This window comes from Astyanax mexicanus, chromosome 16, assembly GCF_023375975.1.
Source record: "Astyanax mexicanus isolate ESR-SI-001 chromosome 16, AstMex3_surface, whole genome shotgun sequence".
NCBI lineage: Eukaryota > Metazoa > Chordata > Actinopteri > Characiformes > Acestrorhamphidae > Astyanax > Astyanax mexicanus.
The window spans coordinates 2,857,290-2,872,518 of record NC_064423.1 but is presented as its reverse complement, the minus strand read 5'-3'; the positions used below and the strand labels follow the sequence as shown (position 1 = coordinate 2,872,518).

General features: G+C 38.0%; 1 protein-coding gene across 1 annotated transcript in view; it reads left to right on the top strand.

The window, feature by feature from the left end:
• The window catches only part of si:ch211-51h4.2 (uncharacterized), a 216,312-nt gene that overhangs the window by 91,374 nt on the left and 109,709 nt on the right, over positions 1-15,229 (top strand). The window contains exon 8 of the mRNA XM_049465961.1: positions 10,653-10,776. Coding sequence (XP_049321918.1) covers positions 10,653-10,776 — 124 coding nt within the window. The remainder of the gene's footprint in view (positions 1-10,652; positions 10,777-15,229) is intronic.

Genomic DNA, 15,229 nt, shown 5'->3' with positions numbered 1-15,229 from the left:
AGCCCGTGGGCTCTATCAAAAAATCTTTTCTGTTTTGGAAAATTAAGTTTCTAAATAAAGAGCATTTTTGAGACGGACAGTCCGATTTTTTTTTTCATTATAGTTCCTATAGGGCCAGATGTTTCTTGCTTGCGGGCCGCATCTGGCCCGCGGGCCGCCTATTGCCGACCTATGCTGTATAATATGATAATTTTCTGAGACATTGATTTTTTTAAATAGGTTAAAATAGATCACTCTGTGTGTAATACATCTATATAATATATAGTATATATAAAATACCTGTCAAAAATCTGAACACTCCTTCTCATTCAGTGTTTTCTTTATTTTATAGTTTTAGTGTATTTTCTACATTACAGATTAATATTAAATACATGGCAAAACAGTTAAGAGACACATGTGAAATTCTGTAGTAAACAGTGTTTAAAAAAAGTGTTTTTATCCTCCACATTAATCTCCTGATCTAAACCTGATGAACTGAGATGGTGATTTGAGGTGATTTAATTGGGATGAGCTGGAGCTTCACAGCAAAGTGAAGGAAAAGCAGCAGCTATTGTTCAGCACCTCCAGGAACTCCTTCCTTCAAGACGCTGAGAAAACTGTTCCAGGTGACTCTCCCTCATGAAGACACTGAGATTAAAATATCACCAAGAGTGAAATCCAACTCTTCTCCTTCAATGTGTTTTTTGTCTTTTATGATTTTGTACACTGTACATTTACAGATATTTGTTTATTATTAATAACATTTAAATATTAAACTAATATAACCTGTGTAAATATAAAGGCACTTCTTAAATGATGATTTCATTTATTAAGGAAAAAAAAAAACTATCCAAACTAATCTAGCCCTGTGTAAAGAAGTGTTTCGTCCCGATAAAATAACTGTGATTAATCACACATTTGATGCACTACTATGTTAAATATTGTCTCAGAAAACAAGAAGTACGGGTTTAGATATCAGCATGTTATAGTTTTTTGCTGTTGTTGTTTTTGCACTTTACTGCTTCTCTGGCAGTGATTTCACTAGTGGTCTGTGTGTAAACACATTTTTTGTCACTATAGACTATATACCTAAATGCAGATGTTATTCTAGGGCCCCTTTTAAACAATGTTTTAAATCATTATATCTTCTTTATTATATTTTATAATAAGGCTGTATTTGCCCTGATCAAACTGCCCAAAATCTAGCTTTGTCTAAATAATGATACAGTTTTCTTCTCCACACTACTGATATAAGCCCTCAGTGAAACTCTCTGGACGTGCAATCCCTGCTTTACCAGAGTTGCTCGTTACTGTTGTGCTCTGTGGTCTCTGTTGCAGAAAAGCCACAGTCATGCTTTGATGGTCTTCACACATCTCCTGCAGGAGCTCAGACTCTCCACCAGTTCAAAATCCTGCCGTCTTCAAACAGCCAGAGAAAACTGTCTGAAATTACTCTCAAATATTCACTCCACACAAAAACTCCACTTCAGCCCAAACAATTCATCTCTAATAAACGTGTTTCAAAACTGAAATTGACAAAAGGAATAATATTCGTTTGATTTTTCCTATGATGTTTAGGATGTTTTAGTGAATTAGGGAGGTAAATCTGTCAGATATACAGAGTTACAGGGGTTAGAGGACAATGAAACTGAAACACCTGTGATCATTTTAGTGTGGGAGGTTTCATGGCCAAATTGGAGCAGCCTGGTGGTCAATCTTCATTAATTCCACATTGCACCAGTAAGAGCAGAGTGTGAAGGTTCAATTAGCAGGGTAAGAGCACAGTTTTACTCTAAATATTGCACACAATGCACACAGCATTGTGGGAGACATACCAGAGTTCAAAAGAGGACAAATTGTTGGTGCACGTCTTGCTGGAGCATCTGTGACCAAGACAGCAAGTCTTTGTGATGCATCAAGAGCCACGGTATCCAGGGTAACGTCAGCATACCACCAAGAAGAACCAACCACATCCAACAGGATTAACTGTGGACGCTGTAAGAGGAAGCTGTCTGAAAGGGATGTTCGGGTGATAACCCAGATTGTATCCAAAAAACATAAAACCACGGCTGATCAAATCACGACAGAATTCAATGTGCACCTCAACTCTCCTGTTTCCACCAGAACTGTCCGTCACCACAATAAATTATTGTGCTCTAAAACCAGGTGTTTCAGTTTCATTGTCCGACCACTGTATATATATATACTTTTTTCTAACCGTACGCCATTCTGCCCATATTACAACTTTCTTAATATTGTTGCAAAGAGAGCCAATTTATACAGCCAGTGTATACACATGCCATAAAAACGTACTTAAGATAAACATAGCTATAATGCAGCTAAAATGGAATTCTCTTTATTCTATTCTAAATCTGATTTTGAGGACTTAATCTAAGAACCTCCAATCTAAGAAGCAGTGTATGCTATTTATTTGACCACTAGAATGATCAGTTAATGGGGCATGATTCTGATTCTGATTGGGTAATTAAGAATTGAGAAAATAGAAAATGACAACAGAAATATTAATAATAGATAAAATTGGATGTTTGAAGTTTCTTGGTTTCAGGTAGTAGATCAGTCAGATTTCTTTCTTTCTTTTTATTGATTTATTGAAGTGCAACATACAGAAGCAAGTAAAGGTATAAAAATATTGTACGCAAAATTACATTTCTGCAAATAGCACAACATGTTTTGTTAGCCCCCCCCCCCTACATACTACACAGTACCCACTCACACACACTACATACTACACACTACCCACTCACACACACTACATACTACACACTACCCACTCACACACACTACATACTACACACTACCCACTCACACACACTACATACTACACACTACCCACACTACATACTACACACTACCCACTCACACACACTACATACTACACACTACCCACTCACACACACTACATACTACCCCCCCCCTCCCCCCTCCCCAGAAAGGGAAATAGTAAAATTTACACAAATGCATACTGTATAGGCATACATATACATATCTCCAGCATAATAACATCAAGAAAAAAATGTTAGATTTCCAACTTGAAAAACAGAGGAAAGCTGAGAGATATTCAAACTTTAAAATCTGCTGATATTTCGTTAATTATCGTCATGTGATCTGTGTGCTGTTTGGACGCTTTAAGGAACTTACACTTATGACGTGTTGAGTGTAGAGTTGACTCATTGAGTGATTCAGTTCATGAATAGAGTGCAAATTCAAATCAATGATTCAAAACATTGTTTATTAGCCCACGAGGCTCTGAGCTGGTGTGAACACAGCGGAGGGGAAACTCAGACACTGGAATATAAATCAGAACACGAGTTTTGTGGTAAAAACTGAAAAATAAATAAAGAAACTTTGAGATAATATTTCAGGTGTAACAGATGACAGTGCAGTTTTTAGAAACAGAAATTTGAACTTTAACATAATTTATGGCATCAGTCCAAAAATGAATTGTTGTTGCCTCGGCATTGCAGAATCTAGCTGTTGCCTCTCCAAGATGAGAATGTCCAGAAAATATCCACAGCACAGGTGTAATAAAGATAGATTAGGTTCAAACTGTCCTTTCAAGATTGATTTTTTTTTTTTTTTTTTTTTTTGCTGCTGCTGTTGCTGCCGTTATAACTTTTCTTTGTTGTACACTCAGCATTAAATTTCTATTAGCAAATAACAAAAGCAAATCTGTGGCTGAATAACGTGCATTTTTTACAACAGATAGATAGATCACTTTAGTAATGACAGGGGGAAAGTCAGGTATAACAGCAACACAATTACAATAAGAGCAAAGAACAATAATCAAAAAGAAAAAAAAAAACATTATTTTGTCTTTTATATGTTGATAGAACACTGACAGAACTACTAGGCTTCTTCAGTAAACAGGATAAAGCACTGAATCACTACACAAGTTAAAAATTACGACGGCCAGTATAGCAGTGAGTTTGTTGAGGTGAGCTGAATCATCTTCTCAAGGATAAACTCAGCTGCAGCCTGAACTCATTCATGGCTCATATGGTTCTGGCGAGGATGAAACCGAAACTTAATGTGAAGCAAAGCACGTCAGTTACACAGCATGTAATAGTTACACCTTTTAGACATGAACAAATCTAAAATAAACATCAAATTATTAAGAAAATCAGATTTGGGCCATTTTACCTGCTGTGTAAGTGTAGCCTAATTAGTGATTTCTAAATCTGTACTGTCTCCCTATCGCTGTTCTATCATTCCCACTCTACCCATGTACTGGTTCAGTGATCAGAATCCAGAACGGCTCCATTTCACAGACTTCACGAGCTGTGCTGCATTTACATGCAGCGGAGAGGCAGCTCTCTTATCTGAGAGCATGCAGACTCGTGTGCCTCATAAATAAAGTGCTTTATTTCCAGTTTATTTACATGTGCTGTAGCGCAGATTATTTATAATGCGACAATTTGTCTGATATGTTCTGCTGTTGACTGTGCACTGTAAAATCAGTGCATACTCAGGCTTGTCACTATTATTACGTTGACACTGACTTATGGTATAACATACAGCTCTGGAAAAAAAATAAGAGACCACTTAAAAATGTGTTTTACTTTGATTTTACCAAATAAAAAAAAAACTCTGGAATATAATCAAGAGGAAGATGGATGATCACAAACCATCAAACTAAACCAAACTGAACTGCTTGTTACATTTTTGCACCAGGAGTAAAGCAGCATACAGTTATCCAAAAGCAGTGTGTAAGACTGGTGGAGAAAAAGAACATGATGCCAAGATGCATGAAAACTCTGATTAAAATCCACCAGGGTTATTCCTTCAAAATAAAAGTTTATTTTATAACAAATCCACCTATTTCTTATATTAATCCCCCCGGGTTCCTACGCAAATGCATACAGCCACTACACATTTGCTGTGTTCTTCCACACCACCATAATTAGATGGAATTCAATCAGAAATTATAAGCACCCTTAGGAGGCGAAGCGGCAGAAAATGGGACTGTAAGCGTGGATGCTGATGGCTGAAGCGTATGAAAGCCTCTGGCGAGCGTCGGCAGGCAGGAGCTCAGGTAGACAGACGCTCAATGTCAGGCGGGGTATCGCGAGTTATTTTCCCGGTGGAATTTGTTTGTTTCTTTATTTATTTATTGTAATTGCACTTATCACTGTGGAAAGGTAATTTATTTTGTTACACCCCAGTAAATATATCTAACCTGAATACCGTTTGCTCGTTGGCTGGCTGCGTCTGTCTTAAATGCTTGAATGGTTCATTAAGAGCAGGAGGCGGGGGGGGGATGGGGGGGGGCGGGGGGGCTGTGCCTGTGCAGAAATAGGTCAAGACAAGGGAGGAGAACAAGGGCAGTGAATGGAAAGTGAACCCCGCCAGCACAAATCAATAGGTTATTTCATCACTGGAAAATTATTTACAGTCCTCTGAATCCATTACCAAATCACATATTTATCTGTGGGATATGGTTGACTTATTGAATTGGTTTCATAAATAAATTTGCTTTGCTTTTAGACGATGTAATTCAGCCTCTGCTAACACGCACACACACAAACACAAACACACACACACTGCTTTCACACTCTGTGCTGCTGTAATATTTTCAGGATTAATTGCCTGCCCTGCACATGTGTCCACTTCAGTTTAGATGCAGTTTAATTGTGGGGTGTGTTTCTATGGCTACACTCTACGCAGCGTATAAAATGACTTAAGGGGAAAATAAAATGACCGACAACAGTGAGTAAAGAAACAGAAAAAAAGTAAAAAAACAAGGTAACCAAGTTCTGAAATATAGGTGCATCTCATAAAATCCATCAGAATATCATTGAAAAGTTCCTTTAAAAGTTATTTCACTCAAAGAGTGATATAAACACAAAGCGTTTATTTATTTTAGTGTTGATGATTATGGCTTACAGCTAAATCAAAAATCAGAGTCTCAGAAATTTAGAATATTATATAAGACCAATTAGTACTTTTGGTATTCAGTGTGGGCAGTGTGCCAAGTCCTGCTGGAAAATGAAATCTGCATCTCCATAAAAGTTGTCAGTAGCAGAGGGAAACATGAAGTGCTGCACTGACTTTAGACTTGATAATAAAACACAGTGGATCAACACCAGCAGATGACAGACATGTCTCTCCATTAAACCATCACTGATTGGTGGAAACTTCACACTAGACCTCGAGCAGTATGGACTGTGTGTCTCTCCACTCTTCCTCCACACTCTGATCCCTTGATTTACTTTAAATGAAATGTAAAATTTACTGATGATCAGTGATGGTTTGGAGCTTCTACCAGAAGATTTTACAGCACTTCATGCTTCCCACTGCTGACAACTTCTATGTAGATTTTAGATGCAGATTTCAATTTCCAGCAGGACTTGGCACTCTGCCCACACTGCCAAAATTGCCATTTTTTTTTTGTTTTTACATAACATTGTATAACCAATGAATAACAGCTAACCAATGAATTTACACACCAGCTAAACACTTAAGTCAAGGTTAATTAACTGTGCACTTAAGTGTTACTTAAATGTTTTAAATGTGAACAGGTGGAACTGAACATAAACAAATAAAAGGGTGTTTGAAATTAATGTGAGAAAAGAGAATAAATTAAAATAAAGTATTATTTAGTTTATATATATATATAGTATTATGCAGTTTATATATATATATATATATATATATATATATATATATATATATATATATATATATATAAATACTATATATATATATAAACTAAACAATACTTATTAATAAACTAAATAATACATTAATACACACACACACAAATATATATATATACATATATATATATATATATATATATATATATATATATATATATATATATATATATGTATATAAGGATACACCTGGTGCAGCCTTCGTTTCTGAGGAAAAGAAGGCTGCATTTGTCGGAGCCTTTGAAATGGGACAGTCTAGTCGCACCGCCGTGATGTAACCGGCCTTCAAATGAGTCCTTTGAAGGATGCAGCCCCTGAATTGGGACGACTGTAAACAGCCCCATGAAAATGGGCTTGAAATCCACTAGGCCCTCATGCCCCCTAGAGTTTGGGAGTAAAACAGCAGGGAAAAAATGTGACTGCATCTGTTACACTCATAGACTGTGTATATTGTTACATTTTTATATCCCCGCAGAATTCGTTTTTTAAAACGTTATTCAGCTCTATTCAAAAAAGTGTGGTTATTGTAAACTGGCTGATTATGGGCGGGACAAATAACAGATCGTCAGCTCCTCCCCGCTCCGCTCTGCAGCCTGTGACCTCGAGGCAGCTCTCAGGGGCGGGGTTATTTAAATGAGTAGACTGTCTCTCCACAGTCTGTCTCCCTCCTCTGGTCTCTACTGCGCTCTACAGACTCGGGTTTCAGGATCGCCAACATGGAGGAAGATTTTGGCTTTATTTTCATTGAATGAATGGGAACGGCGACACGGCGTCCATCTTTTTTACAGTCTCTGGTTACACTGTTTTCACCACCGCTGTGCAACACTCTGTGTTGGTGATGTATGTAATTTGACGTTTGACGGTTTCGCTAAAACTGGTAGAAACGTGGGCTGGTTCACTGGAAAGCACCACAGTTCTGATAATACCGAACGGACCTGGTTTAAGAACCAGAGCTCTTTTGGAGGAAAAGTGCTATTAGAGGCTGGTGTGTTTCAATGAAGCAGAAATAAATAGTTTTCTCACATCAGGGATTCATTACGCTTCAACAAGCACATAACCTGCAGAACCTCAAGACCCGAGTTCTGAAAGAAGAGGCCAGTGGATGGATCTAAACGTTTTATTAGATGTTTTATTGTGAATATCTCATGCACATAAAGTCTACACCCACTTTATTACACTGAAAACAACACAAACAGGAGAAAATGGCTTTTTAATGTGTTTTGCAGTCAATGTTTAAGTAACAGAAATGGTCTGATAGAATAGAGCAGTCATGTAAAGGCAGGAAAACGCAGACCTGAGGTTTACTCCATTACTCTCTGCTGATCAGGTGTCATTCTTATCAGTTATATTCAGCCTCCTGCTGTTTCAGCTAGTCTGAACCTGGGAAATGCAGCGTATCACGGTTTAGGGTTTGGCGGTGGTGTGAATTTATGTTGATTTGTTTTTGTAAAGAACTGAAATTGTAGCAGAATTCTGCCGTTATTGACTTTTTATTGCTGAACTACAATTGCCTTTTCTTGCAATTTGCTGTTTAATGAGTTTAATGAGCAACTCCAGCTGTGTTTTAGCCCCGCCTCCCTTCCCACTTTGCTTCAGGGTTCTGGAGAAATGGTCATTCATTGGCTGTTATTTAGGGCTGCAACGATTAGTCAATACAATCGACAATGTCGATTGTTTAAATTTGCTGTCTACAAATTTAATTGTCGACTAATCGTTTATTTGTAACAGTACAAAATTACACAAAGTACTGGTGAAAGAAGTGCAATGGGAGATGGGTAAACAGCTCCTTCATACAGTTTACACTCAACTTAGTTTGTGTTTCCGAAAGTGCCCAAACACAACAGATTACATTTTAAATCACGAAATATCAGTACTTACCATGTTTAACAACATTCCTATATTTAAATGCCAATTAAATCTCATGTTTTGTTGTTTCTATTGTTTTTAGAGATGGCAGAAATAATTGTTAACTAATCGAAAAAATAATCGTCAGATTAGTCGACCACCAAAATAATCATTAGTTGCAGCCATACTGTTGATCACTGTGGCAATCATGGTTGGGTTATTTTACAGAAATATCATACTTAACAGCATAATATCAGCTATTTCCATCCAGAACTGCTATTAGCCACTGTTAGCGTGATCGTTAGCTAATCATGCTTTAGCTCAGCATTTCTCAGCTGTGGTCTTATTCTGTTTTATACTTGAACATTAAAGTGTTCTTGAGTCGGATTTTCTAATCAGACAGACTGGAGAGCCCCTCTGAATCCATTCCTGAATCTAGTTTATCATCACCTCTGTTTATTAGAGTCTCATTAAAGTGGAAATATTATTATACCTATTTTTACACAAGTTAAAATTGGTCTATTGGCTATTTAATAAAACACGTTCATGAAGTTCTTTACATGAAATCATCCTTACATAAAAATAAAGAGATCTCAGCAGCTCTGTTCTAACCAGTTTCAGTTCCTTTCAGAATGAGCTGTTTAAGGGCTCTGCCACTTTAATGCAAATAAGCATTTGCTGCTCACGCCCCAGGTATAAGCTGAGTGTTTACCACGCATTTGTGTTACTTGTGAAAAATGTGAAAACACAAACAAGCTAGTTCATGCTTAACTGCTTAACAGCTTGTTTATTTGAAAGTACTTACATCCCCCTCTTATCTGCTGACTTGCCACGGTTAATAGGGAAAACATCCCTCCCTCAGACGAAGTCTGCTGGATAATTCTGTTGTGTACTGTTTTTATATGCGGTTCTCATACAAAATGACCAAAATGGTGTTTCTTCTATTGATCTTGTGGGTGGAGCTCTGGTAGGGGTTGACGGGGTGAGGGGTGGAGCCAGGGTGGTTCTATGCTGGTTTCCTTATTGTGATTTCACAATAAGGGAGCATCCAAGGGGCACATAAAAGCATATAATTTCCTGACACCAAAATCTTGGAGTGTTTATAGACCCAAGTGGGTATACAAATATTAATGCAAATGTATTAAGGAATTTCGTAAAGGTGCACCAATGCACAAAGAATGTGCAAGTAGCTAAAAATCAGCACCATTAATCTCAAACAAATAATGACTATATAAAAATAGTTCCATATTTTCACAAAGAGTTGCTTATTTTATTGATGGTGTAATTTTAAACTGTTTTTCATAATTTTTATTACGTTATTTTTTTGCATTATAAGGCACACTTAAAATCCTTTTATGTTCCCAAAAATCATCAGTGCGGCTTAGAATCTGGAGCATGTTATGTATGAATTTTACCAGTCAGGTATTAAGGAGCAGTAACGCCACTTTAAAGGAATTTCAGTTTAGTTCTGCAGCACTGAGACTGGAGCAGTATTAGCATTAGCCACTAACCATGCTAAGCGCTTACTCTTTACTTACTCTTTACTCCTTAACTATTCAGAGATGAGTATATCAGACTGTAGCCTGCTACTAAACCCGGCTAGAACTGCTGGAGCAGCATTAGCATTAGCCGCTAATTGCACTAGCACTCTTGCCGTTCAGAGATCAGTTTATTCGACTGTAGTCTGCGTGTTTGACTTGTTAAAACAAGCTACATGGGACAAACCGCTAGGTAATATCGACCTGGCTTACCAGAACACTCAGGGTTCCTTAGTATAGCGCTGTTGGGGCAGCATTTTTTGCGCTAGTAGTTAGCTGCTACTGCTAATGCTGCTGCACCCAGCCTTAGTGGAAATCTGGAAATCTAAGCTTACTGTAAATAAACAAAAGTGCTTTTTGCTTTTGCGTGGATTAACATACAGCACTCGTTTGACTTTAAAAGAAACCGGCTGAATTAGAAAAAAATAGGAAAACATAGCAACACCCCTGTCGCATAACGTGCCTAAAATCCGGTGCACCTAATGTATGAAAAATGACCAGAAAAGAGATGTTCACTGATTATGTATCTTATAGTGCAAAAAATACAGTTAAAAAAAAACAGAAGCAGTTCTGTAACTCACTATCTGTGTTTTTGTCTTTCATCTTTTTGCAGTCACATCTATGTTATCCCTGTGTTCACGTGGACACTCTCATTGGGTATTCTTCTGGCCCAGGTCATCATTCAGCCAATCACGTCACTTCTGACACTTCTCAAAGGCATCCTATTGATCATAACGGTAAGTGTTTTATGACTCCAGATGACCTCATTCATCTTTCTTCTCACATTATGTGTCTGTTTTGTTTTCTTTGACACATTTAGAGCACTTTCAGGTCTGCCCTCGTGTCTCCTGCCTGTCACTGTGTCGTTTCTGCCTTGAGAGCACGTCGATTAAAAGGCTTAAACAATGCCGGCGTTTAATTGCTGTTGCCTTCGAGGTGAAGCTTTTTCCTTCATACCGTTCCCAACGAAACACTTCCCTTTTACATCAAACCTTTTCTGAAATGTCATCATGTCAAATAATGCCTTTTGTTTAATTCATCGTGCTAATTGTGTATTGTCAGGGAATTTGGAAGTGACGGCTGAAGTTAAAGCACGCTCCCTGAGTTTACGGGAAATATGGTTTGGTAGAGCCGCAGTCGTAGCCCTGCTCTGTAATCACGCTAATTTTTCTCACAGAGGTGAGGGCTTCATTAGTCTGCGTAGGGACCATAAAGAAGGCCTAAAATTAATAGGCAGATGTGAAGGGAAGGATATGGCACTACAGACATAATGAACTGCAATTATGAAATAATAATGGTTTCTGGCGTGTGACTTGTCAGGATGAAGGAAGTCGTGCCAGTATTGCGCTCTTAACATCTCTGTTTTAACCTGGAGTCTGAAAACAGTGTCAGTCTGATCAATACATCCGGCTGTCTTAAACCTCAAAATGATTAATTTAGACCAGGGGTGTCCAAACTACGGCCCACGGGCCATTTGCGGCGGTATTTTAGAAATAGAATGAAAGTTGGCCCGCTGTTAAGCAGGTTTTTATAATGTGAGATTCAAAGTTTGAACGTTAGGTGTCAGAAACGGGCCAAAGAGTCTAAAAGAGGCGAGAGTGTGCAGTTGTAGCGCAGAAAAACAGGCCAAAGAGTCTAAAAGCAGAGAGAGTGTTCAGTTGTTGAGCAGAAAAATGGGCCTAAGAGTCTAAAAGCAGAGAGAGTGCTCAGTTGTAGCGCAGAAAAACAGGCCAAAGAGTCTAAAAGCACAGAGAGTGTTCAGTTGTTGAGCAGAAAAACAGGCCAAAGAGTCTAAAAGCGGAGAGAGTGCTCAGTTGTAGCGCTGAAAACGGGCCAAAGAGTCTAAAAGTGGCGAGAGTGTGCAGTTGTAGCGCAGAAAAACGGGCCAAAGAGTCTAAAAGCAGAGATAGTGCTCAGTTGTAGCGCAGAAAAAGGGCAAAAGAGTCTAAAAGTTGACGTAATTAAGGAGTTTAATATTAAGAGACATCATGAAATTACGCATCAATTTGAAAAATCTTAGTTTACACAACACTGTCAAAGATAGATAAAGATAGTAAGTCAAGTAAAATGAACTTGAACTTGAACTTTTTCACATTTTAAAACCCTACAACCACAAACCTACCATATTTTTCACACTATGAGGGGCATCCCGTGCATCTTATGTATGAATTTTCCTAGTCAGGTTATTAGCATTAGTTGCTAACCGCGCTCAGCGCTAGCCCTTTTGCCGTTCAGAGACGAGTATATCAGACTGTAGTCTGCTCCCCCTGGCTACCACTGCTGGAGCAGCATTAGCATTATCCACTAACTGCACTAAGCATTAGCTCTTTTCGCAGAGGTGAGTATTATTGGCCTGTAGCCTGCTGCTAAACCCGGCTACCACAGCTGGAGCAGCATTAGCATTATCTGTTTATTAACTACGCAGTGTGCTAGCTCTTTTGCCGTCCACCCAAATAAACAGTTTTCAGGATAGAATTATATGTAGATTAACATCCAGCGCTCGTTTATTTTTATCAAAAATTTTAAAATTAAACATAATTTATGCACTCATTGCTTACTGATTATGATATTTAATTTTATTGTAGGAACTTTTATACATGTGGTTTTCATGTTGCTCTTCAGTTTCTTAAAACAATTCTCTTAAATTCACTAATCTTCATTAATTGCACATTGCACCAGTAAGAGCAGAGTGTGAAACTTCAATTAGCAGGGTAAGAGCACAGTTCTGCTCAAAATATTGCAATGCACACAACATTATGGGTGACATACCAGAGTTCAAAAGAGGACAAATTGTTGGTGCACGTCTTGCTGGAGCATCTGTGACCAAGACAGCAAGTCTTTGTGATGCATCAAGAGCCACGGTATCCAGGGTAATGTCAGCATACCACCAAGAAGGACCAACCACATCCAACAGGATTAACTGTGGATGCTGTCAGAGGAAGCTGTCTGAAAGGGATGTTCGGGTGCTAACCCGGATTGTATCCAAAACACATAAAACCACGGCTGATCAAATCACGGCAGAATTCAATGTGCACCTCAACTCTCCTGTTTCCACCAGAACTGTCCGTCACCACAATAAATTACTGTGCTCTAAAACCAGGTGTTTCAGTTTCATTGTCCAACCCCTGTATGTTTAAGTTTATGTTGAAGAATTTTTTTTTCCAAAATGAATTTCTTTGGTTTGTATTCTATAAACTTCTATAGAACTAATGACCTTAAGTAAATATGGGTCCAGGGCTGAGACCAGTTGAGAACCCCTGTGATAGAGAACACTAGTGAACATAAAGCACCATGAAGACCAAGGAACAAAAACATAACACAAGCTTTGTGCATCCCAATGATCACTGTTCAATCCATCATCTAAAAACGAAAAAAAAAAAAAATAATAATAAAACTACAAACCTACCAAGACATGGAGCTACCATCCACCCAAACTGAAAGATCGAACAAGGAGAGCACGTTTCAAAGATGTAGATTCAAGACGTTCATGGTCGCTCTAGAGGAGTGGCTCTACTAAGTATTGATATAGGGGGGCTAAATACTTTTGCATGTCACACTTTTGTTTTACATTTTTATTTGATTACAATTTTGAAAAACATTTTTGAAAATCATTTTTATTCCACTTCACAATTATGTGCTACTTTGTGTTTGTCAGTTACTTAAAATCTTAATAAACTGCATTTAAGTTTGTGGTTGTAAGGTAACAAAATGTGAAAAAAAGTTCAAGGGGTATGAATACTTTTGATTCACTAATGATAAAAACTTGTTTCTGAGAGAGTGAAGTCTTGGCTGGTGAATTATGATGAGAGCCAGTTTCATCATTACATTTCTAATGTTCTTTTTTCTTATTGGCTGTCCTTCATTTCTTCAGTATTTATTTTTATTTATTTATTTAGTTGAGTAGTTCTCGCTTCTCATAATCTGGATTAGAACGTTACTCTATAAATATTCACTATTCACTGTATACCTGTAACTCTACCTCTTCACTACTTTACTTTAACTGATGCTCTCAAACACTTTATTAAGAGACAAGAAATTCAAGTAATTAACTCTTGATGAGTTCAGCACAGCTGTTAACTGAAAACCTGGATTCCAAGTGACTCTACCTCATAAAACTGACTGAGAAAATCCAGCAGAGACGTGTAAAGCTTTGAAGAACCTAAAATAAACATGGCGGGGAGCTTATGCTCGCACTGCGCTATTGGTAACGTGCTAACTCTTTATAACTAAGGCTGTATCTCTGAAAACATTTTGTCCTTTGAGTTTTAGAGCTTTAAAATTGACTGTGGAGGGGGAGGGGGGCAGGTAGGCGTTCTCTGCTTCAGTGCTGTTAGCCAATCAGAGGCGATATGTTTGCATGTTTTTATTCATAGTAGAGACCACAACTAGACATTTTAAAATAAAATGAAATAACAATGAATTGAGACCTTTAAAGCCATTATCTGTTTATTGCCAGATCTTAAGTCATGAATTTTTTTTTCTTTCATTATTTGATCACCCAAGCTAAAAGCATGTACAGTAAAAGCATTGATCAGATTACTAACAAACTCAGATATGTAAGCAATAGAACACGAGAGGGAGTGTGTTATCGCCAATAACATCACGGCTGTGATTCGTGACGTTATTCGTGATAACACACGACCTCGAGTGTTCAATTGCTTTTATACAACAGTTTATTTTTACAAAATGAATAAAGAAAATAAATCAAAGAACTTTAAGAAATTCAGTTTGAATATGCTTTAATATGGACTGTGCCTTCCGCCAAAAAGTAGTTCCACAACAACTGTAACAGAACTGAAACTTAACTACAAAACGGTGTATGGTTCATACAGACTAACACCACGAAAGTTAGCTTGAAAGCAGGGAATAAGTGAAGATGGTAACGTTAGGAGCGTGAAATAACACTAATACTCTCCTCTCCTGCTCCGTGGAGTCGTCTTCAGGTGAGTGCTGCGCATTTTTTGAGCATTTCTGCTTGTTTTGCTGGGTGGTGTTGGTTTTAGCTATCCGGCTGGACTGTGGTTAGGTTAGCGTAGCTTGCTTTTTAGCTCAGCATTAACTTAGCTTAGCCTAGTCTGGCTGGTTAGCGTTCTGGCTGTCAGACGGCAGTAACCGAATGATTTTCTTTCCTTTTTTCCACAAAGATGAGCCAGCGCTGCTGCGGGTGTCCTGTGTGTATATATGCCGTTA